Source organism: Delphinapterus leucas, chromosome 15 (genome assembly GCF_059928025.1).
Source record: "Delphinapterus leucas isolate spDelLeu-1000000601 "Yukka" chromosome 15, BTC_Dleu_Yukka2, whole genome shotgun sequence".
Classification (NCBI taxonomy): Eukaryota; Metazoa; Chordata; class Mammalia; order Artiodactyla; family Monodontidae; genus Delphinapterus; species Delphinapterus leucas.
Genome location: NC_143143.1, coordinates 38,158,470 through 38,180,649, shown reverse-complemented (window position 1 = coordinate 38,180,649; position 22,180 = coordinate 38,158,470). Strand labels below are relative to the sequence as shown.

Here is a 22,180-nt window from a genome sequence, read left to right as displayed (position 1 = left end):
TGGATTCCCTGTCCCTGTGAGAAGCCACCCGGGCCCAAGGGCCCAGGTCTGGGTCCACAGCGGAGGATGGAGGAGCCGGCTCTGGGCAGGGACCAGCCTTTAGGTTCCAGGATGATGTGCAGGAGTTCGGGGTCTGGGCCGCCCTGGAGACAACCTCACCAGTGCACCCTGGACTTGTAAATAAAGCCCGCACTGTGCTCCCTGTCACTGTGATGTTTTAGGGCACAGCTGACCCTGGAGAGGCTGGGTTCAACACCAGACAGCCTCCTGGACTCTGTGCTCACTCTCCCCTGGAAGACTCAGGCATCCGTGTGCCACCAGAGCACAAGCTCCCCACTGTCTCCCCAAGTCTGCAGCCTGAGCCCAGCCCAAGGCCTACAGACCCCACACAAGGGATCCTCCACCCACTGCCTCTGACACCTGAACTTCCCGTTGTCCTTCACCACCTCCCTCACCAGTGCATTCCTCACCCACACGCCACACGTGCATGCACACCCACCACAAGCACACCCACCACGTGTGCACCCACCACGATTTGGACCACAGCAGGACAGGCTCAGAGTGAGGACCCAAAGGTCTTTTATTTCTGCGCTGGGAGCGGGAGGGTGTGGGCAGCCCTGAGGGAGGGGTGGCGCTGCCCCAGCTGAGCCAGTCTGGCTGTACTCCCAAAGGAGCAGCTGAGTCTCGGGGGGCCCTCGGAGTGGGGACTCCCTGGTGTCTTTCCCCAGAGGCTCTGCTGCCCTGGCTATGGACCAGGGCTGGCTGTTGGAGGAGCAACGATGCTGGAGCCATCTCTGTACAACACCGGGGAGAAGCCATGGGCCTCGGGTGGCCACGGAGGCGGAGAGGCCACGGCCCAGTGGGAGCAGCACCTCCCCCTGCATGCCCACGCCCCCTGCTGGCGGCCACCTGACTATGAATCTTGCCCGGGGAGTCACCAGCGGGGTGGGAACCGGCGTGGAATGCCAGGTGTGCTGCCACCTTGTCTCAGTCCAGGGCACCCCTGCCCTGGGAATCAGCACCCGAACAGCCCCTTCTGGGGGAGGGTGTGACAAGGGAAAAGGTGGAAGCCACAGAGGTCGGTGCCCCCGTGAGGCCGGGCGCTCGGGGTCTGAGGGGACTCCTGCGCCAGGGAGTCTCAGTGGCTGCAAGGACCCTGGGCAAGAGGAGTTGATGAGGGCAAGATGGCCCCATTCTGCCCCTGCCCAGGCCCACCTAGGCCTCCCCGTCACCACCCGAGGGCTCCCTGGAGGCAGAGGCAGGAAGGAGAGCAGGGCTGGGGCTGGAATGGCGCGGCTTCCGCATGAACGGGAACACCCTGTGGAGACAAAGGGGCCTGAGCACAGGGCGCCACCCCCGGCATCCCACCTGCCTCCCTGGGCACCACCTGGCTGACCGTCGCTTGGTCTCCGGGGGCACCACGGCCTCCGCCAGCAGGTCTTTGTACAAATCCGACTTCAGGAACCTCGGGTAGGAGTCCTGCAACAGACAGCATCTGGGCCTGATCCCTTCCCACTCCTGGTCTCAGCCAGCACTGCCCAGGCTCCTCCAAGGGCGGGGCCCACAGTGGACTGGGCCGGAGCAGCCTCCCCAGACCAGCCCAAACCGGGTCGGACTCAGGGAGACCAGCCCCCAACCACGCAGGAGCCCAGTGCCCACACGGGGAGTGAATGTGGCGCCTCCTGCGACAGGGAACCGGTGTCACTGGTTCTTGCAGACCCACAGAGTGAGGCTGGGCATGTGGAGCGGGACAAAGGCAAGGTCGACAAAAACCACGGGATTCAATAAAGAGGGACAGGAATCTACGAACCCAGGTGCTTATGTTTTAAAAAGAAAAATACACATTTTAAATTGTTAACTTTTGGTGGAGGGACAGGGGTATAAACAAGATTTAGTTGAATGTACTTTGTAGATTGGATTTTGAAGCTGTGTAGATATTTTATGTAATTATAAAATAAATAAGCAACCCCCAAACACTGAAGGGGGACAAGCGAAGCTGGGCGTCCAGCGGGCGACACCACCCTAGCCACACGTAACCGAGTGTCCAAGGGGCGTCTGAGGGGCTGTGGACAAAGGACCGAATAAACAAACAGTAAACGACTCTCAGTCACTGTGAATGGTAGTGTCGTGCTGCTCAGTTGAGCTACTGAGTGAATCTCAAGAAAAAGCAAGTGATTATGTTGGCACCACTGAAAACCCAGATTTTCAGTAGGGGAATGAGGAGAGAGAGAGAGGCCAAAGAGGTTAAGGAAACTCTATAGTCCTGATTCCGAATTAGAAGTATCAGTATGAGCTCCTGGTATGTTTTATTTAAAACACGTATTTCCTGATCCTGTCCACTGAAAGTCCTGGGAACCATGACCACCCCTGGCACTATGACGGGTCTGATGTGCAGGTCATGGTTTCTGAACACCACCCCCGAGGGAGGGCTGAGGGCCCGAGGAATGGCTGGCTTTAGGTCTGGAGTAGGACAGCCCCTTAGAAAGCTAGGAAGCACCATAGATTTCGGACACGTCACAGGACTCAAGAGCAATCAGCCGGAGAGGGTGGGACCTCTGCACATCCCATGAGACAAGGACTGAAAGGGATTGAAACCCATCAAATATGGTCAAAATGTGAATTTACAATGGTATTAAAAGCATCCCAACCTCACTGACTACCCTTGGCAGATACCAGGGGTCCAACTGCTTATTTTGAAAAGTGGTACTTAAAGAAGGAATCAAGGGACTTCCCTGGTGGTCCAGTGGTAAAGAATCTGCTTTCCAATGCAGGGGACGCAAGTTTGATCCCTGGTCAGGCAACTAGGATCCCACATGCAGCAGGACATCTAAGCCCACATGCCACAACTCCAGAGCCCATGCGCTCTGGAACCCGAGCGCCACAACTAGAGAAGAGAAAACCCACACGCCACAACTAGAGAGAAGCCCGTGTGCCACAATGAAGACCCGATGCAGCCAAAAAAATTAGGAAAAAAGATATTAAAAAAAAATTATGTTTAGGACTTCCCTGGTGGTGCAGTGGTTAAGAATTCACCTGCCAACGCAGGGGACACGGGTTCAACCCCCGTCTGGGAAGATCCCACATGCCGTGGAGCAACTAAGCCCATGCGCCACAACTACTGAAGCCCGCACACCTAGAGCCTGTGCTCCGCAACAAGAGAAGCCACCGCAATGAGAAGCCCGCTCACCGCAACGAAGAGTAGCCCCCGCCCGCCGCAACTAGAGAAAGCCCACGCCCAGCAGCAACAGACCCCAACGCAGCCATAAATAATTATGTTTAAAGGAGGAATCAAGCCTCGGTCCTGCCTTTCCTCTATGATCGGTACCACTGGGCCAGCAACGAGCAGAGAGAGGAGGCGTCAGAACAGGGAGGCAGCGATGGGTTAGAATATCCCATACCCTCATGAAATCATGGATCTGGGCCAGACTGTCAAGGCTGCTTTCACCACAAAAGAGAGAGAGCTGGACTGACATCCCTCCTGAGTGGAGGACACGTCGGACACCGCCTCTGAAGTAAGAATTCCCGACCAAACCGAACCAACAACAACAAAACTGAAAACAATCTAATCAAGGAACACAGTGTCCATAGAAGCTGGAGAAAGGAGGACGGATTCTCCCCTGGAGGCTCCAGAAGAAACCAGCCTGCTCTCATCCTGATCTCAGCCCCGAGACCCCATCAGGCTTCTACCTCCACAGCACAGAGAATAAGCAGCAGCGGGAAACTAGCCTGAGGTCACGTGGGGAAGGGGACGCGACTGGCCACTCGAGGGCATTGAGTAAATACTGTTGGTGTTTCGCGTGTGATGCTGGCCTCTGCAGCCATGTTTAAAGGGAAGCGGTGGCCGTGTCCTTTAAGGGAACTTCCTGCAATACCTACAGACAGGAAGTCTGGAAATGGCTTTAAAGTCGGGGGTGAGGGGTGGTGTGTGGTAGGCCACTGGACAGGATGGACCGTGAGTCCAGATAGGCCCCGAGTCGACAGTTTGTGAAGGTGGGCTGTAGGTACGTGGGGATTCGTCATTTACTTTCTGTTCATATTTGACCTTTTCCACGTTAGAACACTTTACAACCACGGCTGGACAAGCCCTGCAGCCGCCCTGAGCCTCGGTTTGCTGCTCTGTAAAGCGCGGTGTGAGCTGCGGGACTAAGCTGGCAGGAGCCACGGGGAGCAGGTGCGGACCAGCCTCTGAGCTGTGGCCACTGAAGCCACCTGACACCGGCTTGGGGCGGGGGGGCGGCGAGGGAGGAGGCGCCCACCTTCTTCATCAGCATGTAGATGTGCAGCTGGGCGTCGTCCAGCACATGGCGGTGCGGCCGGCCCAGGCCCACCAGCGTCCGCTCCATCGTCCGGCTGTCAATGTTGACCCAGCGGGCAGCACCGGGGGCCAGGAACTGCCTGGCATGGGAGAGAGGAGCCCCGGTGGGTCTGGGCCATTCGGGCTGGCCGCTGCCCGCCCCCCGCCCCACCCTGCGGCACTCACTGGTACACGGCGTCCACCAGGGCGGGGACCTGGGCCTGCCCTCCGTGGCGCAGCTCCTCACAGGCCTCCCAGAAGCTGAGGTTCTCAGCTGGGGGTCCGGGCACGGGGTCAGGCCCACCCCAGGCTGGTGGAAACCTGGGGTGGGGGGGGCTCGAGCAGGGAGCAGGGGCGGGGGCTTCTCACCACTGAACTCTTTCCTGAGAAAGTCCATGAAATGGGCCCGTCCCACAGGGTCTTCCAAGAGTTCCCGGAAGCTGAAGGCCCACTGCTCCACACGGAGCCTTGTGGGCACGGCCGCGCTGGGGGAGGGGCGGGTGGGTCAGGAGCACGAGGAAGGCAGGGGCACACCTGCAGCTCCTGGCCCACCCCAGGCTCACCTGGGTGCATTCATGGCCCAGTAGGTATCGTTGTCTGTGACCCAGGGGTTGCTAGGCAGGCACCCCGACATGATGGGGTCGTGCGGCCCACGCTGGCTGCTAAATTTCAGGTACCTGGGGGTGGAGGGTGGTGCCAGGGCCAGTGCAGGGAGTGCTGTGGGGACGAGGGCACTGGAGGAAGGGTTTGGGCTCTGGGCTGGGGGTCTCCAGCCACCACCCCCATCCCACTCACGCCTCGAGGCAGACGGAGGACTTCACCCGGGCCCTGCCCAGTGCCTTTCGTAAGCACTCGACCTAAGATGGGAGACCTGTGAGGGGCGCCGGGGCTGGGAACCACCAGCCCACCCCTCCCCTCCCTTCTGCCCCCAGGACCTACCTCCCGCCTGTAGAAATCCACGGTCTTGGTCTGGAAGGGGCCCAGTGGGCTGCAGTTAGAAGGCAGGTCCCTATAGGGACTGACATCCCACCCCTGCCCTGCCCTCCGGAGCCCTGGCCTCTAATGCAGGGGTCTGACTTTCCAGGACGCCTCCTGGGGCCTCAAGTCTGGACGTTTTGGGGTGTTCACCAAGCCCTCAGGTGCTCAAAGTTGCCTTGAGTTTCCCCAACTGTCACTATTTCATGTTTTCAAATGTACTGAAGGGAAGGGAGGGCAGACAGCACCCTCAGGACGCTTGTGATGCCAACCTCTCCTCTCAGCTATCTGCGTGACTTTGCTGGAAATCACAAACCTGTGGCCGTGAACTATGATTTTGAAGTCAGGAAGATGCTTTCTCAGAAAAGTACTAGATGACTCCGCTCTATGTTTTGGGTGTCGTGGGATCTGACTGAGGACTCTGCTGCTACAAAGTTCGGACATGTGTCCTGGTCCAATTCCATCCAGTTTGGAGGCTTTGGAGGCGCATGGTTCATTCGGCCCTGGTTGCTCGGGCCTGTGGCCCTGCTCGCCACCCCTCCAAGTCCCCACAGACCCTGATGCTGCCCTAGCCTGGGGGAAAAGACCCCCTCCCCCCATAGGGTCTACTGTACTTACTTGCACCCAGGGCAGCAGGTGGGAGGTGAGAGAGAGCGAGAGTTAGCAGGGGGCTGGGAGTCGGGGCAGTGAGCTGGGGAGCAAAGCAGGAGACTTGGAGTGACTGAATCATGGGACATTTGGATGGACAAGTGGACAGGTGGGTGGGCAGCCCCCAAGCAGTCCCCTAGTGGTGAAGTGGGTGGAGTGGGGGGGTAAAGTGGCGGGGGGGAGGTGGGGGGTTAAGGGAGGTGGGGGCACATGGAGTGGAGGGCACTGTGCAGGGGTGGGGAGTGGGCTGGGGGGTGCATGCAATGTCCTCACCATCTGCACTCGCCCAGCAGTGCAGGAATTCCGCTCTGGACCTTGCTCCAGCACGCTGGGGACCCCGGGCTGCAGAGGGGGGAAGAGATGAAGCGGGGGCACAGCTCAGGCAGGCTGCTGAGACCCTCCTAACCCCATACACTGAAGCTCTGTGCCCATGTCAGGCCCTAATGTGGAAACACGCTCAGGGGAGCTCAGGACCTGTATGCTTTCTGCCCATCCCCACCCCAGGGCACCTTCCCTGTCTAGCCCACTCTGGTCCCCTCTCCAGCCCCTCACCCAGCTCCTGGCTCCTAAAGCGAAGTCTGTGACCTGCCCCCAAGCCCCCCGTTCTTCCTCGCCTCAGCCAAACTCACCTCTGAGCTCCTGGCTGCTCAGGCCAGAACCCCAGCCCTACCTGAGACAGCCCCTCTGGCCGCACCTCGTCCTGACCACCCCGTTCCCAGACACACATGCCTCCCCAGAGGCCACGGGCGCCATTACTGGTCCCTCCACAGGACCACCACCGGCCCTCAGCCCACTGCTCAGCCTTGGCCACACCCACTCCACCCTCAACGCCTGAGACCCCCGTGACCCTCAGGTGGAAGATTAAGGGTCATTTTCCCAGAGGCACTACCCACACCTGATGAGGTAATCAGGCCCCTGCGTTCCTCTCTTTTTTTTTTTCATGGAGTATTTTCCCCCGGAGCTTCTATTCATGGTCCGCTGTGACTGCCCCTCACAGCACACATCTGTGTCTACTGGTCTCTCCACTGCCCCACACAGTAGGGGGACCTCAACCCACCTGCCAGGCCCACGGATCTGGGTAAGGCCTGACCCCAGGCCAGCACCCCAGAAGCTCTTGGCCTATTACCTCAGTCCCTCATGCTGCAGTTAAGCCTGCCCCCACTCACCTCCCCCAACCCCAAGGGCCTTCAGGTGCCCCCACTCACCTTCCCCCACCCCCAAGGGCCTTCAGGTGCCCCCACTCACCTCCCCCCACCCCCACCCCCACCCCGCCCAGGGCCTTCAGGTGCCCACATTCTGCTTCCTTAGACCCAGAGAGAAGCTGCTGTGTCCTAGTCTGTGGGTGGGGGCAGCTCAGGCCTGGCCTTGTGACCTCTGGGTTCTCATGAACCACAGAAAAAGAACTTCCTGTCACCTGACAGGATCCCTAAAAGCATGTCCTTCCCAGGGGTCAGAAAGCAGGTCCTCCTCAGTGAGCACCTGAGGAGGCACACTGACCGCTAGCAGGACTCCGCTGCTGTCCAAGGACCACCCCCCACAAGGGGCTCACCGGGGGCCTGTTCACCAGCCAGTACGTCTGCTCCTGGCATGCGATGACCAGCCTGTCCCCCTTCCTGCGCTGCTTAGCTGCCCTGGGGGGGGGTAGGCAGAGCTGGGGGGACACTGTACCCACCACCTCACCCCCCACTTCAGGCCGAGGCCTGGGCAGGCAGCCAAGCCTGGGTGCGCTGTTTCTGGTCCCAGGGCTGCCAGTGCCTGGGCTGGGGGCGTGCGGGGCATGCAGGGCGTGGTCTCACCACAGCTGCTCTCTCGCCTGCATCACTACCAGGTCCCACGTGTGGCTGATCTTCCTGTGCAGCTGGTCATAGTGCTCCTGCGGAGTGTTGAGGTCTCCAGCGGGAAACTCCCTCCGGTGCCCAGCTCTGGGGTGTGGACTCCCCACCTCCCCTCTGAGACCACCTAGGGTGTTTGTGCTTGTGTATCCACATCACCATGGGGTCTGGGCTGTGTGCTCTAGGGCCACAAGTAGGGACTGGGTTCCTCTGGCTGGATTCAGCCTGGGAGGGGTGGGGAGGGTGTCCCACCTTTTCGTGGTCAAACAGGCCCCCCCGCTTTCGGATGTTCTTCTTGGCCAGGTAGATGGCTGGAAGGACAGGGCACAGGTTGCGGAGGAGCAATGTCAGCTCCCCCTCCCCTGTGGCATTCCCACCTGCAGCCACCAGTCCTGGGGGTTTGTCCCTGGCTAGCCCACCCCTCCTCACTCACCGTAGTCCAGCTCAGCGGCTGGCCACAGGGTGCTCATCCAGAAATAGGGCGTCTGGTGTGGTGCAAGGACAAAGGTATCTGTGACCTTCTGGGCCTGCCCCGCCTCAAGAGTCATCCCCACCCTCTCAGCTCCCTTGGGAGGAGACTGGGCTGGCTGGGGGGTATCTTCCCACTGTCCCAAGGCTCAGCTGACCATCCACCATTCCGTCCACCTGGACCGAGCTGCGCTTGGTTCACTGACTCTGGGCCCCCTGCCCAGGCCCAGGAGGTAGTTGTAGTGCTGGGGGGGTGGGGACTGAGGGCAGGCCCTGCCAGGGTCCCTGGTGTGGCCAGGGAGGGCAGGAGGGGGGGCTCCATCATGATTGAGGACGCACACTGGGGTGCAGGGATCCTGTCCTCAAGCCCCTTCTTCAGGGCTGGGGCCTAAGGACCCCGGGTAAGCTGGTGGAGTCCTCTGCAGGTACTACCCCTTATGGGGCCCTGCTAAAGGTCCCTCCCCTTAACTTGGTCTTTCTGTCACAGGGACGCTTCCAGTCCAGGCCTTTTGGGGAGGGGGCAGTGGGCCACAAGACCTGCGGTGACATCACAGGTCCTGCTCCTGCCCCAGCCCCACCCCTTCCATGAGTCTCTGCCAAGGCACTGCCTGGTGGGATGGGTCCTACCTGCTCTCAGTTGAGCCTGACCTGGAACCTATAGGGCGTTTCATCCAGCCGGAGCTCGAGGTGACAGGGGTCTCGCAGTGGGTATAGGTAGCCATGCCGCACTAGGAGGGTGCCCAGGTGCAGGGCCTCTGGGGAGCAAGGTGGTGAATTCTTAGTTGGGGGAGCCGAGCCGGGTCCCCCAGCACAGTGGGCTTGGCCCCAGCACTAGGCCATCAGCACAGCGACCCCAGGGCCGGGTATGGGGCGCAGGAAGAGCAGCGGGCTGACCCCTCACCCTCCTCTGTGATGCAGTACTTGTGGATCAACCACTCCATGACGTCGTTGCCTGCATAGCAGAGACTGGGGTAGGGGGAGGCCGAGGCAGGGCCGGCACACCCCTCCCCGCCCCTGCAACACCTCACCAGTCACTGCGTGAGGAATGACGGTGATGAGCAGGCGCTGGCTCCGCATCTTCACGCCCTGGTCGGGGTCCTGCATACTCACGACCATCCGCTCCATCTGGGCAAAGGAGGTTGAGGGCCTGCGGTGGCCTCCTCCCCCACCCCCATATCCAGATGCCCCGGAACAGCCCGGGATGCGCCGGATCAGTGTGCTTGAAGGAGATTAACGCTCACTGATGGTGGGATTTCAGGCCGTGGCTGACCGCGGAGGCGAGGGGGGGCGCGAGCGAGCGGCGACCCCAACCCCGGGGTCTCCGCCGCCCCACCCCGCTCACACGGTGCCATTGCCCCAGACCCGCGTCCACACTCGCGCGCTCGCGTAGTGTCCACACTCGCGTGCACCCGCACTCACTCCTCCCCTGCCCCTCCCGGCCTCGCGTGTCGGGAAATCGGGGTGGGGGGGGCAGGCGGGATCCCGGCACCCACCTTGCTTAGATGCGGCTTCTGCGCGCGGGGGTGCCCGCCGTGGGACGCGGGGCCGGCGGCCATCGCTGAGGCAGGCCCAGCGGGGCGAGGGTGTCCGGCCGCCCCGCCCCTCCCCGCCCCTCCCCTCCCCTCCCCGCCCCTCCCCTCCTCTCCCGGGCCGCCGCCCCGCCCGCGAGTTAACCCTCCGCAGCGCGGGGTCTGGGGTCTGGGGACGCGCGCCCGATCATCCACCTCGAGCAGGCTCCCCTCACGTCACGAGAAACCGAGGCCCGTGCCCGCGGGAGCTTGCCTGGAGCTTCGAGAGGGGGCTTGGACCCACCCGGACAGCGTGGGGGGAATCAGCCTCTGCTGGGACGGCGGTGGGGGAGGCTCAGAGGTGGGGTGGGAACTCAGGGAAAGGATGGGGACTCAGAAAAGGGGAGAGGGAACTTGTGGGGAAGGAGGGCTGCGGTGGAGGATAACCGTTTAGGGTCACTGTAACCCCTCCCCCATACCCACCTCCTGTGTGGCGCCCCAGGATGTGGGCGACCAGTGGTTCAGGGGCTGTAAGGTCTGGGTGAGGGGTCGAACTGCCCTAGGAGTGTGTCCCTGCAACTGTGACACTGTCCCTGCCGCATGCAGGTGCTACCGGGCTGGTATGACACTGCGTGGCTGCACAGGTGTGCTGGGCGGGGGCCTTTGAGGCCTGGGGGAATATGGCAGGCAGCTCACTTCCCTCTGCTGCACTGATGATGCCTGGGGCACCAGTTGGGGAACAGACAGAGACCCCACCCGGGTTACCCCGAAACTGTGGGAGACTGTGGGAGGGGGCTTTACTGGGAGAGAAGATCTCAACACCTGCCCCCCAAGATTCGTGGGCAGCCTCTGGGCTCAGGGCCCAGCCTGGCCGTTTCTCTCCCTCCTCCAACAGCTTGGCCACCCACACCCCTTTTGTTGGGGCCATTTTAAAGTGGTGCAAACAGGTCTATTTCTGATTTTTAGGTGCTTGGGGCAGGGCAGGATGTCGGGGTTAGCCTTTGGCCAGAGCCTCCGACATGGCCATCTGAACCCATTTCCACTGCAGGCAAAGCCATGTCCAGGCTGAGCTGGGGCAGGGGTACTGGAGGGGTGTTCTACCCTTCCCAGGTGCCATTCTCCCTTACATGCCAGTGAAATTCTCTCACCCAGCCCCACCCACACAGGTGGGGTCAGGCTGGCCCCAGGCCTGGCTGTCCTCTCTTCATGGATGGGCTTCTAGAGAGGCTGAAGGCCCCCAGAGGCCAGAGCTATCCCCAGCCTGGGGACAAGTGGCTTCCCTGACCACCCCAGGGAAGGGGCAGCAGGATGTGACCCTAGAAGGGCTGGGCTCCAGCTGGGGAGATCCTGCCTTGGAAAGACTGTGGGCAGGTGCGGCTCCAAGGGGGACAGTCCCCACCCTAGCACATGTGCCTCCCGCACCCACGGCCTGCTGGCCTCCTTCTCAGATAGGGGGCTCCTTTGGGCCAGGGCAGATCTGATCCTTGGGTGTCCTCAGAAATGGGGGGCGGAGGGGTGTAAGGAAGCAGGGGGACTCTAGCTGGTGTTCTGCCTCCCCCTCCACTTTGACCCAGCTGTCCCCAGCCTCAGGTCCAGCTCACCCCTGCCCCTGCCCCGCTGACCCCCATCCACCTGTCACAAGGTCTGTTTAGGCATCAAGACCAGAGGCCCCTTCTTTGCGCCCCTCTCAGCACTCCACCACCCCGTTCTGTTTCAGATCAGTGTCCTTTTCTCCCCAAGGACGGGGGCCTCTGAGCCTAGAGAATGCAAAGACACCTCCACCCCCTGCCACGCTCACACAGCCCAGTCAATAAACACTGGAATAATGGCTGTGTCTCCAGACTGCACCTCACTGTGTGTGTGGACACTGGCCCCTCCGTGCTGATGCCTGTGAACCTCTGGGGTGCGGGGCCAGGAGGCTGTGCATACACACACAGCATCCCCCACCCCCCAAGGCTGGGCAGACTCCAGGAGTCCCCTCTGCCCAGACATAAATAAGCTCCAGCGGGGGTGGGAGTAGGGGGAGGGGGAGGGACTGTCGGGCCCCAGGTGCGGCCTGCGCTGCCTGCAGGTAACGAGAGCCTGGGGACTTGTGGCGGGGGACGCACCTGCTCCACTCGCGCCCCCAGCCCCACCAGCCCCGCCCAGAGGGCTTCCCCAGAGACTCCCCAGACTCCGGGCGGCGCCATGGGGTGGGGCAGCCGTGATGGCCAGAGACGGGTGCAGGCGGGGCGGGATGCTGGGACCGTGACCGCGGCGGCTGTGCGGGGTCCGAGTGCGCCAGCGGCGGGGACGATCGGGTGCCGGCGCCAAGCGGGCGACACGCGCGTCTCTGCGGGGCTGCGCGGGGTCCGCGGAGCGGCTGGGGGCGCGCGGCGCGGGCGCGGCGCTGGGCGCGGGGGGCGCTCCCGGCCGGGATGAGCTCACCGCAGTCGCGCCGGGGCTGAGCGCCGAGCCGGGCGGCGGCGGGGCGGGCGGCGGCTCCTCGGCGGCTCGGTGGCGGGGCCGGGCCGCGGGCCACCATGCTGGGCCTGGACGCGTGTGAGCTGGGGGCGCAGCTGCTGGAGCTGCTCCGGCTGGCGCTGTGCGCCCGAGGTGAGCGGGCCGTGGCCAGGGCGGCCACGTGGGCGGGGGGCTCAGCCCGGGGCGCGGCGGCTTCTCCCCCGCGGAAACTTTGGGGACGCTCGTGGGGACCTCGCGGCGTGGTCCCCCGTCAGGGCTCTGGCGGGGGTGGGGGGCTTCGTCCAGGCCAGACACTCATGGGGCAAGGGGTCAAGAGTGGGCGGGTCTGTTTGTGAAGCCAGGGTGGCAGGGGGGCCCTCTCCCCGTGGGAACCTGCCCCTGAGGTCCCATCTCCCTTGGGTGGGGCTGGGGCTCCTTCAGGGAGGGTGTGGATCCCGGGAAAGACGAGCGCAGTGGGCAGGGACTCGGAAAGACCCTGCCCCAAGGTACCATGGGAGCTTCTCCTAGGACTGTGGGAAGGGCTCAGAAAGACCCCTGCGTTAAGGCGCCAGGGGAAGGGGCTTAGGTGACTGGGTCTGGAGGCACCTGGGGAGGTGGCCTCGGAGCATAAGTTGAGGGTTTTAGAGAGAACCACCCCTACCCTTCAGGAGCATTATGCGGAGGAACTCCCAAGACTGTGGGGAGACATTCAGGGAACGCAGTCCCTGAGCAGGGTGGTGGGGACCCTGAGAGGTGTCCGAGAGCCTTATGGGAATATGGGAAGAGGCCTAGGGCACTGGGGACCCTAGAGAGCAGCGAAAAGGCAGAGCCTCTGCTCTAGAGAAGACCTCAGCGGTCACCACTCTGTAGTGGTGGACCCTATCCCTTGGGGCTGTCCCCCATTTGGGGTCTTCCTTCCCCCTACAGTCAGGGAGGGGCCTGGGATGAATGGGTGGGGCAGGAGGATGCAGCTGGAGCCTCCAGGGATCACCTGCCTCCATCTCTTGGGAGCCTTCTCCACTCCCCAGGCCCTTCCCCAAGAGGCTGGGTTTGGGCGCTGCTCTGCATCTTCTCGGCCCACCCCTCTCCCAGAGCTCTCACCGGACTCCTGTTAAGTTCCTTCCTTTGGGCAGTGGGAGGTCCAGCTGGCCAGACGGCAGGCTCCAGCAAATGCCAGGTCAGCTGGCACACACCCTCACACACCCTCCCCGACCCCCAGTCCTCCTGACGGACAAGGAGAAGGGGCAGCTGCCGCCAGATGAGGTGCTGGATGAGGCCGTGCCGGAGTACCGGGCCCCGGGGAGGAAAAGCCTCCTGGAGATCCAGCAGCTGGACCCGGACGATGAGAGCCTGGTCAATTACAAGCGGGCGTTGCTGGGGCCTGAGCCGCCTGCCGTGGGTATGCCCATGCCCTGGGCTGGGGTGGGGAGGGTGGGTTAGGGTTAGGGCACCTGTACACTTCTGGTTTCTCTTCAGACCCAAGCCTGCCCAACGTGCAGGTGACCAGCCTGACACTGATGTCTGAGCAGGCCCCAGGGCCCATCACCATGGACCTCACAGGTAACTCCCAGGGTGCCTGGTGCGACCCTGAGCCCCAGGCAGGGACCTCACAGGTAACCCCCTCCACAAAATACAAACTGATCTTTGGGGTAGAGACCTGGGCTCGTTGCCATGTACCTCTTAAGACCCCCTCCCCATGCCCAATCCCAAGTACTCAGACCTAGACCTCAGAGGTACAGGCCCCCCATGAGGGCTCCTGGGGCAGGGTCTCAGCCATCACAGGAGTTCACACTTAGCTGCACTTTCCCTAACAGGGGAGTTGGCTGCACTGAAAAACCGGGTGTTTGTCCTGAAGGAGGGTGTTGATTACAAAGTGAAGATTACCTTCAAGGTGAGGGAGCTGTCAGGAGGGACACCAGCCAGCCACAGGCCCAGCCCCCCCAGGTTCCCCCTAACACCGTCTGTCCTTCAGGTCAATAAGGAGATCGTCAGTGGCCTCAAGTGTCTGCATCACACCTACCGCCAGGGCCTGCGAGGTGAGGGCTGCGTGGAGGGGGCAGCCCAGGGGGAGGGCTCGGGGTGGGGGCCAGTGGGGCAGAGGGCAGCCCCTGACACCCTCGCCCTCCCCCAGTGGACAAAGCCGTCTACATGGTGGGCAGCTATGGCCCGAGCGCCCAGGAGTACGAGTTTGTGACTCCGTTGGAGGAGGCGCCCCGGGGCGTGCTGGTGCGGGGTGCCTACGTGGTCACGTCATTCTTCACCGATGACGACAGGACCCCCCACCTGTCCTGGGAGTGGGGCCTCCACATCTGCCAGGACTGGGAGAGCTGAGCGCCCCCTGCCCCAGGGCTGTGTTCCCACTTGCGGTCCTGGTCTCCCCCACCTCTGTCAGTCGCTGCAAGGGACCCCTGACCATTCCCCGGCCCCCTCAGTGGCCAGACCCCCCTGCCCTCTGTCCTGTCCCGGGACGGCCCCTCCCCAGGCCTGGCACTGTGCCCTGAACAGTCCTATTAAACGTTGCTCTGTCTTGGTGCCCTCGGTGTCGCCTGTCTGCCTCCCCGCCCCCGCGGTGGGGGGCCTCCCAGCCTATCCTCCCTGCAACCAGGCTTGCGTGCCACGGGGCGGCAGCTGCTTGGCCCCCACCCTCTTCTCTGCCCCGGCCCGTGGGCCCCGGCACTGCCATGGACGGCCAGCTCCTGCCAGTGCTGCTGCTGCTGCTCGGGGCCTCAGGCCTGTGGGGACAGGGGCCAGGGCCCGAGGGTCCCTTGGAGGAGCCCCCTGAGGAGGAGCCCCCCGAGGAGGAGCCCCCGGAGGAGGATGGGAGACCCTTGGCAGACCCTTGGCCTGGCCTTGCGGGAGCACCCTGCCCTGCTGGTGGAGTTCTGTGAGTGCTTGGGGCCGGTGGGGCTGGGAGACCCGCAGGGGCCACCTGGGGGGTTCTACCCCCCCATGCCAGGGCCACTCGCCCCCACCGTGCTCCTGGAGCTCTGTCAGAAGATACCCGAGGCACAGCCCTGGGGCTGAGCTGGGCCTGGGGGTCCAGCCTCACAGTGGTGAAGGGCACAGGTGCAGGGGAGACCCACGGTCATTGTCCTTCTACAAACTCTTCTGTAAAGGGCCAGCCAGCATTCAGGCTTGCACATTCTTCCGGGTTTTTACAAGCTTTTCACACGTGAGAGCCATTCTTAGCCGGCAGGCCTCAACAGGCAGATGGCCGGGCGCCGGCCTCAGGGGGAGGCAACGGAAAATTCCTCCTAAATTCAGTCAGGACAGTACTGGCCACTGCCTCCCCAAGCTGGGGGCCTTGAGGAGGCTGGTCTCCGGCGCTTGGGCTCCATATGGCCAAGGCTCAGGTGGGCCCCTGATGAGGGAGGTGTGGACAGGACATGCTTGCTCCCTGCTGGGCCTGACTGGCCCCAAGGTCGGCCAGCTCTGGCCGGGCAGGAGCAGGGGCTGCGGCTGGGGCAATGGAGGCCTGGGGCACCCATGGCCCTGTCCCCCAGACGCCCCGTGGTGTGGGCACTGCAAGGCACTGGCCCCTGAGTACAGCAAGGCGGCTGCCCTGCTGGCAGCAGAGTCGGCCAAAGTCAGGCTGGCCAAGGCGGACGGGCCCGCGGAGCCAGAGTTGGCCGAGGAGTTTGCGGTGACAAAGTATCCCACGCTCAAGTTCTTCCTTGACGGGAACCACAGGCACCCGGAGGAGTACACTGGTGCGGGGAGTGGGCATGGGTGGGTGGGCGGGTGGCAGGGCTGGCCCAGGCTGAGGGGAATCTCTGCAGGCCCCTGGGAGGCCGAGGGCATCGCTGAGTGGCTGAGGCGGCGGGTGGGGCCCAGTGCCACGAGGCTGGAGGATGAGGAGGGCGCCCAAGCGCTGATAGATGCCCGGGATGTGGTGGTCATTGGCTTCTTCCAGGTGAGCTGGTGGCATGAGGGCCGGGCCTGGGAGCAGGGTCTGTGAGGGCAGTCAGCCTCATAGGCTCGGGCCCCTTAGGACCTGCAGGACAAGGATGTGGCTACCTTCCTGGCCCTGGCCCAGGATGCCCTGGACATGAGCTTTGGCCTCACCAACCAGCCTCAGCTCTTTCAGAAGTTCGGCCTCACCAAGGACACCGTGGTCCTCTTCAAAAAGGTGGGTCAGGCCCAGAGTCAGGGCGGAAGTGGGGGTCGGAGTCAGGGCGATGGCTCCTGCTGACCCACCCGGCGCTGTCCAGTATGACGAGGGGCGGGCAGACTTCCCAGTGGATGAGGAGCTGGGCCTGGACCAAGGGGATCTGTCACGCTTCCTCCTCACACACAGCATGCACCTGGTCACGGAGTTCAACAGCCAGGTGAGTGGGGCTGGAGGGCAGGTGCGGGTGGGAGCGGAGGATGGGAGGCGAGCGCGGGAGCAGCCCATGAGCGCCACTTGCCCCCGCAGACGTCCCGTAAGATCTTTGCAGCCAGGATCCTTAACCACTTGCTGCTGTTCGTCAACCAGACGCTGGCCTCCCACCGGGAGCTGCTGGCGGGCTTCCGGGAGGCAGCTCCCAGCTTCCGCGGGCAGGTACTGGCTCAGCCCACGGGTAAGGGGTGAGGTGGCAGTGGGGAGGCAGGGCGCCCACGCGGACTCCCTGCTGGCAGGTGCTGTTTGTGGTGGTGGACGTGGGTGCCAGCAACGACCACGTGCTCCAGTACTTCGGCCTCAAGGCCAAGGAGGCCCCCACCCTACGCTTCATCAACATTGAGACCACCAAGAAGTGCATGCCTGCGGACAGGGGGCCAGTCACCGCCACCTCGGTTGCAGCCTTCTGCCACGCAGTCCTGGGTGGGGAGGTCAAGGTCTGCTGCTGGACTGCCCAGTTGGGGGGCGGGAGTGGGAGCAGCGGCTCTTGGGAGAGACCCCCCAATAAAGCACCTGGCCGGTTCTCCCAGCCTTATCACTTGAGCCAGGAGGTCCCCCCCCCGACTGGGACCAGCGGCCAGTCAAGACCCTCGTGGGCAAGAATTTCGAGCAGGTGGCTTTTGATGAAACCAAGAACGTGTTTATCAAGTTCTGTGAGTGCAGAGGGCAGTGGGCTAGTGGGCAGCAGGGACCCTGCTGGCTGTGCTGATGCCCCCCTGTCCTAGATGCCCCATGGTGCACCCACTGCAAAGAGATGGCCCCGGCCTGGGAGGCACTGGCTGAGAAGTACAGGGACCACGAGGACATCGTCATCGCCGAGCTGGATGCCACGGCCAATGAGCTGGAGGCCCTCCCTGTGCACAGCTTCCCCACCCTCAAGTACTTCCCGGCGGGGCCCGGTCAGAAGGTGAGACAGGACCCCATCCTTGGTCTGGGCTCAGTCTAGGCTCTTCAGACCTCGGCTGGAGATGCGGCGTGGCCTCGGAGGGCTGGCCTTAGACCCTGGACGGTGTGTCCCCCAGACCCGCCCGTCCTTCCTCAGGTGATTGAATACAAAGGCACCAGGGACCTGGACACCTTCTCCAAGCTTCTGGACAGCGGGGGTGAGCTGCCTGCAGAGGAGCCCACGGAGGTGCCCGGAGCCCCCTTCCCGGTGGGTGTCTCTGTCCCAAGGCTCCAGGTCTCTGGACGAGTCCTCTGGATGCGTGGCTGTGACGGGCTGGGCTGGGCTGAGGGTGCAGCTTCCAGCTGGGTCTCTATGACCCTTTCCAGGAGATGCCAGAAAACACCACGGAGCCCAAAGACGAGCTGTAGTTGCACCGCTGCCAGCGCCCACCTGGGGAGCCGTGTCCCTTGGTGCCCATGGAAGCTGTGGGCTGTGAATAAAGAGCTCTGGTCCTGGACTGTGTGTGTGGTTCCTGAGCAAGGCAGGCCCCCTGGCCCTTGGTTTGGGCCCAATCTCAGCCTCCTGGGTCCTTCACATCTTGGATGGAAGATGGATCCCTGGCTCAGGTCTGAGGCTCCACTGGGGCAGGAAGGGGGAGCATGGCATTGCTGCCGGCTTCAGGCCCACTCTCTCTCCCAAGCTCTGCTAGCGTTGCTAAATGGCCCCCCCTCCCTGCCACGGAGGCTGGCCTGACTTCCTTTGGTGGCTGGGAGACAGGGCACACATCCCAGGAGCCAGCCGAGGGGCATTCCCACCAGCCACGTTGGACAGGTGCAGTCCACAGCCAGGGAAGATTCAAAAATGGTTTTATTTCATTATTATCCAAGTACCTTTGAAAAGATAATTGTACAAGTCAGCGCATGAAAAACGGGCTTGGGGCAGCCCCTCCCCGCTGGCCCAGGCCTGAGAAATGTACATATTTACATGGGCCCTTAGGAGGAAGGGGCCCAGGACCCGCTGAGCCCACACTTGGGCCTCGGTGCTCCGTCGCCGGGTCCACACAGTGAGGCAAGAGACAAGCTGTGTTGAAGGCACTCGGTGACATGTACAATGGACAGAGGCCCCACGGGGCCCCCTGCACCCCGGCTCTGGGACAGGCCTGACCAGGGCAGGCCATGGCGGGCAAGTCCCAGAAGGAGAAGCAGAGCCTGTGGGGTGAGCGCCGGGGGTGTCCGCGGTTAGCAGCAGGGGGCCGCGGGGGAGGGTCTCAAGGCGGCCCCATGGTGGGCTCCCTGCTGGGTGGGCTCTTGAGTGTCCTGCAGAGGAGTGGGTGGAAGCCTGTGGGACCCCAGAGGGACCCCCCCGCCCTCCTGGACACAGATGGACCAAAGGGGTGGCAGCTGTGAGGCGGGCAGCACCCGGCCTTCCGCCAGCAGCCGTGTGTCTGCCACACTCTCTCAACCCGGCACAGGCCCTCATGGTGTGCAGCGCGGAGGCCAGGCCCGCCCGTCAGTCCACCTTCTCCACCTTGCCGATGACCTTCTCCTCGAAGACGGGCAGCACGGCCCCGTCCTCACGCACCTCCTCGAACACCACGCCGCATTCGAACTCGTCGCTCACCTTCTTGAAGTAGTATCTGCGGGTGGGAGGGGCGGTGAGGGCGGCAGCGTCCGGCAGTTTGGCGGCCGCCCCTGACACCTCCTGCAGGGCACGCGAGCCGGTTCTGCCCGGTGCCTGAGTGCCGGTGCTTGACACGTTCGGTGACCACATGCAGGGTCCCTGCCCCGGCCTCTAGGTGCTGTGGGGGAGGAGTGGGTGGGCGTGGGGTTTCTGTCCTCTCCACTGGGCTAAAGCGCCTGCACTCGGCCCAAGGCCCCTCCAGTGGCCACAGCAAACCACCCAGGCAGGCCCACGGTGGGCTGACCCCAGCCGAGACCCCATGGGCCCCACCCGACCTACAGAACCCAGTGAGGAGCCTGCAGGGGCTGGTCTCAGGCCGGCAGGGCTGGGCAGCCCAGGGCAGACCCGCGGAGGACGGTTAGGAGGCTGAGACGAGGCCAACTCAGGTCACACCAGCACGGGGACCAACAGACCCTCTAGACCCCTTGCTCGGCCTAGAGCCCTCAGCCACCTGAGATCACCCACGCCCCATCCGTCGTGGGGCTCACGCCGACAGCCCGTGGCCAGACAGGTGGAGGCAAGGACTCAACGAGGCACGAGCACACAGCACTGTCTCCTGAGCTGACCCCACCAATGCCTCTCACCTGTAGTTGCCTTTCTTGGTCAGCAGCTCCTTGAACTGGCCCAGGGTGACCGCACGGCCCCTCACCAGGGTCCGGTAGGGGATGGGCTCCCCACAGAAATAGTAGGCCACGACGATGCTGTCACACGACTGGGCACTCCCACCGCCTGCCTTCCTCTGCGATTTTGTCCTGGGGGGCGGAGAAGCAGCGGTGACTGCTGGGCCCCAGGCACCCCAGTAAACGACAGAGCAGGGCCTGCAGGGTGGGCTGTGCCACGCTCAGAAGTGCCACACATCCACAGGCCCCGACGCCCACCCCACCCACATAGCCACGTCCAGCCCCGGGGGGCTCACCCCACATGGTGCCTCAGCCCAGGTTTCCAGTCCTGCGCCAGCCACATGCCCTGACCCACGCGGACAGCAGCTCGTCGCCTGCCCGCCAACTGTCCGACCGGCGCCTTGGCCTGCCCACCACCCACTGCGAGGCCCTGGTCTCACTGTGGCTTGAACTGCCTGGCGGGCAGCACCCATTACCCAGACCACGTGAAGTTGGGCGAGCAGGCTTCTCAGAGCCAGAGCCCACAGCAGATGCCTCTGCTGGGCTGCATGACAGCCAGCCAGGCCACAGAACCCGCCACAGCCACCGCCTCGAGGCTGGGCTAAACTGCTCGTGTCCTAGTAAGGCCTACAGCCCCAAGCTTCAGAAACACCTAAGGCCAGGGACTGGACGAATAGAACTGTGACGGATCCTGACACGGATCTGCCTCATGGCAGAGAGCTTGTCACGAGACCATAAGCAGCAGCCAGCCACACTTCCAGAGACCGCTGAGGCCAGCAGCGCCTCCTGCCCAGGCTGAGGCAGCACCCGTCTCCTCTAGCGTCCTGTCCTGTGACCGCTCCAGAGCTGCGCCGGTGGAGCCTGGCACAGCCCTTGCCCTGGCCAGCTGGGCATGTCAGTGTCATGTCAGGAAGGCCACCTGAGCTCACAGCAGGCTCTACTCTCTCTGGGGACCCCCCCGACCCGGTGCTCCTGGGCACAGAGCAGGCTGTCACCTCAGCTGTGTGGCCATCCACTGCCTGAGCCAGGCTCCCAGCGCCCGCTTCCCTTCCCTCAGTCCTGCGACCTCAAGCCCAGGCTGTCCTGGGAGCCCAGCTGGGGTTCCTGTGGGGTCCATTCTCTGCAGAAGGGACACCGAGTCCCTGCTTCTCCAGAGGCCACTGGAGGAGTGACCTATGGGGAGGCCGTGAGCCCCTCAGCACACTCAGCCGGGTGTGATGAAGTACTGTCTGGGGTCAGCCCTGCAAGGCTGAGGTGGGGGCCCCTTCCTTCTTCTCTGTCTTGAGCAGAAGTGCAGGGAAAGGGTGGCCAGCACTGTCTACGTATGGCCCTTGGCTCCCCAGTGCCCAGCCTGGCCCACGCATGCCCAGGGAGCCGACCCGCAGGTGCCTGTGGTCCACGTGAGAACAGAGCCCGCTTGCTGTGCACAAGTGCCCGGGGCTGACGCTTCCGGTCAGCAGTGCCAGGGGAGTCAGGGCTGCAGCCCTGAACCCATCAAGCCAGGCAGGTCGCTGACCAGCGAGTCCCAAGGCCTGGTGGGGACGTGAGGCCAGAGTGCGGGAGGCGAGTGGACCTCCTCTCTGGCCCGTTGGTCACTTGTCACCACGTGGACGGTCAGACGGTTCCTTTGACAGAGATACACTTGCAGACCCAGCTCTTCAGGTGCAGTGCCTGAGCTCCCATCGCGGGTACAGCTGCGCCACTGCAGCACCTGGCCGGAGGTGCAGTATGGCTGGGCAGTACCGGGAAGACCCGGGGGGAGCGCACGTACTCTGTCTCGGAGAGCTCCAGGTCGGACACCGCTGGCACCACGCTCAGCACGGGCGTGCACGCTGGCCTGACACAGGAGCGCCCCCGCTGGATGACCTCCTGCACATACCTAGGGAACAACGGCGTCAGTGAGCCGCATGGGCCTGGGCAGGGCCTCCAGCAGCAGTTGGCGGTGACCACAGAAGATCAGCGGGAAGATGGAGCAGGGGCTCCCAAGACGCTCTGTCACCACAGATGAGGCTCCCACTGTGTGCAGCGGACAGGACACCAAAGCCCTCCTTGGGTTGTGGAGCAGGGCGGGAGGATCAGGGCTCCATCAGGATGAGTCGAGAGGCCGATGCTGCTTCCATCCATCCAGGGTTCCCAGACCCTCATCTGGGCAGAGCCTCGGGCACCGGGAACATGCTGGGGTCCTGTCACTTCATGCACACTCAGAGGAGCCTTCGCCTTCCAAGAGGAGCTGCCCTGGCCTCCTCCCTGGGGTGCAGCTCTTCCTACTCAGCACTCGACACAGACCTGGGCTCTGGAGGGCGGCCGCTGGCTGCTCCGTCTGAAGGAGACTCGCTGCCTGGCAGCTCCTCTCCCAGTGGCCTTCCACCCCGGGGGCGATGCTCTGTGGCCCTGACACAACTTCTACTTTCACCGGCCTGGGTGGAGGTCACCCCACGAGGAGGGC

The 22,180-nt window shown here is 63.4% G+C and overlaps 4 protein-coding genes across 5 annotated transcripts in view; 2 read left to right on the top strand and 2 right to left on the bottom strand.

The window, feature by feature from the left end:
• Positions 1 to 816: 816 nt before the first annotated feature.
• Positions 817 to 9,788, bottom strand: RGS11 (regulator of G protein signaling 11). The gene is given in 16 exon segments (XM_089896481.1): positions 817 to 1,318; positions 1,397 to 1,479; positions 4,257 to 4,395; positions 4,481 to 4,568; positions 4,664 to 4,779; positions 4,858 to 4,971; positions 5,090 to 5,263; positions 6,192 to 6,259; positions 7,467 to 7,548; positions 7,714 to 7,790; positions 8,002 to 8,060; positions 8,183 to 8,234; positions 8,866 to 8,972; positions 9,119 to 9,169; positions 9,246 to 9,342; positions 9,711 to 9,788. Coding segments are annotated over 16 exon segments (1,473 nt in total). The 5' UTR covers positions 9,774 to 9,788; the 3' UTR covers positions 817 to 1,215.
• A 2,459-nt stretch (positions 9,789 to 12,247) lies between these two features.
• Positions 12,248 to 14,522, top strand: ARHGDIG (Rho GDP dissociation inhibitor gamma). The gene is made up of 6 exons (XM_022594320.3): positions 12,248 to 12,320; positions 13,387 to 13,566; positions 13,644 to 13,727; positions 13,982 to 14,058; positions 14,140 to 14,203; positions 14,299 to 14,522. The coding sequence occupies exons 1-6, from the start codon at positions 12,248 to 12,250 to the stop codon at positions 14,496 to 14,498; spliced, it is 678 nt and encodes a 225-aa protein (XP_022450028.1). The 3' UTR covers positions 14,499 to 14,522.
• A 326-nt stretch (positions 14,523 to 14,848) lies between these two features.
• On the top strand, positions 14,849 to 18,187 carry PDIA2 (protein disulfide isomerase family A member 2). Its single transcript, XM_089895417.1, is given in 16 exon segments — positions 14,849 to 14,997; positions 14,999 to 15,116; positions 15,118 to 15,177; positions 15,179 to 15,505; positions 15,507 to 15,557; positions 15,559 to 15,877; positions 15,947 to 16,080; positions 16,159 to 16,296; positions 16,379 to 16,495; positions 16,585 to 16,710; positions 16,788 to 16,985; positions 17,079 to 17,102; positions 17,105 to 17,201; positions 17,274 to 17,455; positions 17,591 to 17,783; positions 18,135 to 18,187. Coding segments are annotated over 16 exon segments (2,286 nt in total).
• A 96-nt stretch (positions 18,188 to 18,283) lies between these two features.
• Positions 18,284 to 22,180, bottom strand: part of AXIN1 (axin 1) — a 50,635-nt gene continuing 46,738 nt past the window's right edge. For both annotated transcript variants that reach the window (XM_089896450.1, XM_022594313.3), the window contains exons 8-10: positions 21,506 to 21,613; positions 19,699 to 19,866; positions 18,284 to 19,070 (exon numbers count right to left, since the gene is read on the bottom strand). In XM_089896450.1, coding sequence (XP_089752576.1) covers positions 18,944 to 19,070; positions 19,699 to 19,866; positions 21,506 to 21,613 — 403 coding nt within the window. In that variant the 3' untranslated portion in view covers positions 18,284 to 18,943. The remainder of the gene's footprint in view (positions 19,071 to 19,698; positions 19,867 to 21,505; positions 21,614 to 22,180) is intronic.

What these genes read in the sequence shown, in the direction of transcription:
- ARHGDIG (XM_022594320.3), top strand. Translation starts at nt 12,248, where the DNA reads ATGCTGGGCCTGGACGCGTGTGAGCTGGGGGCGCAGCTGCTGGAGCTG. An exon ending in GCTGGCGCTGTGCGCCCGAG is followed by an intron (nt 12,321 to 13,386) that starts GTGAGCGGGCCG and finishes CCCGACCCCCAG; the next exon opens with TCCTCCTGACGGACAAGGAG. An exon ending in CTACCGCCAGGGCCTGCGAG is followed by an intron (nt 14,204 to 14,298) that starts GTGAGGGCTGCG and finishes GCCCTCCCCCAG; the next exon opens with TGGACAAAGCCGTCTACATG.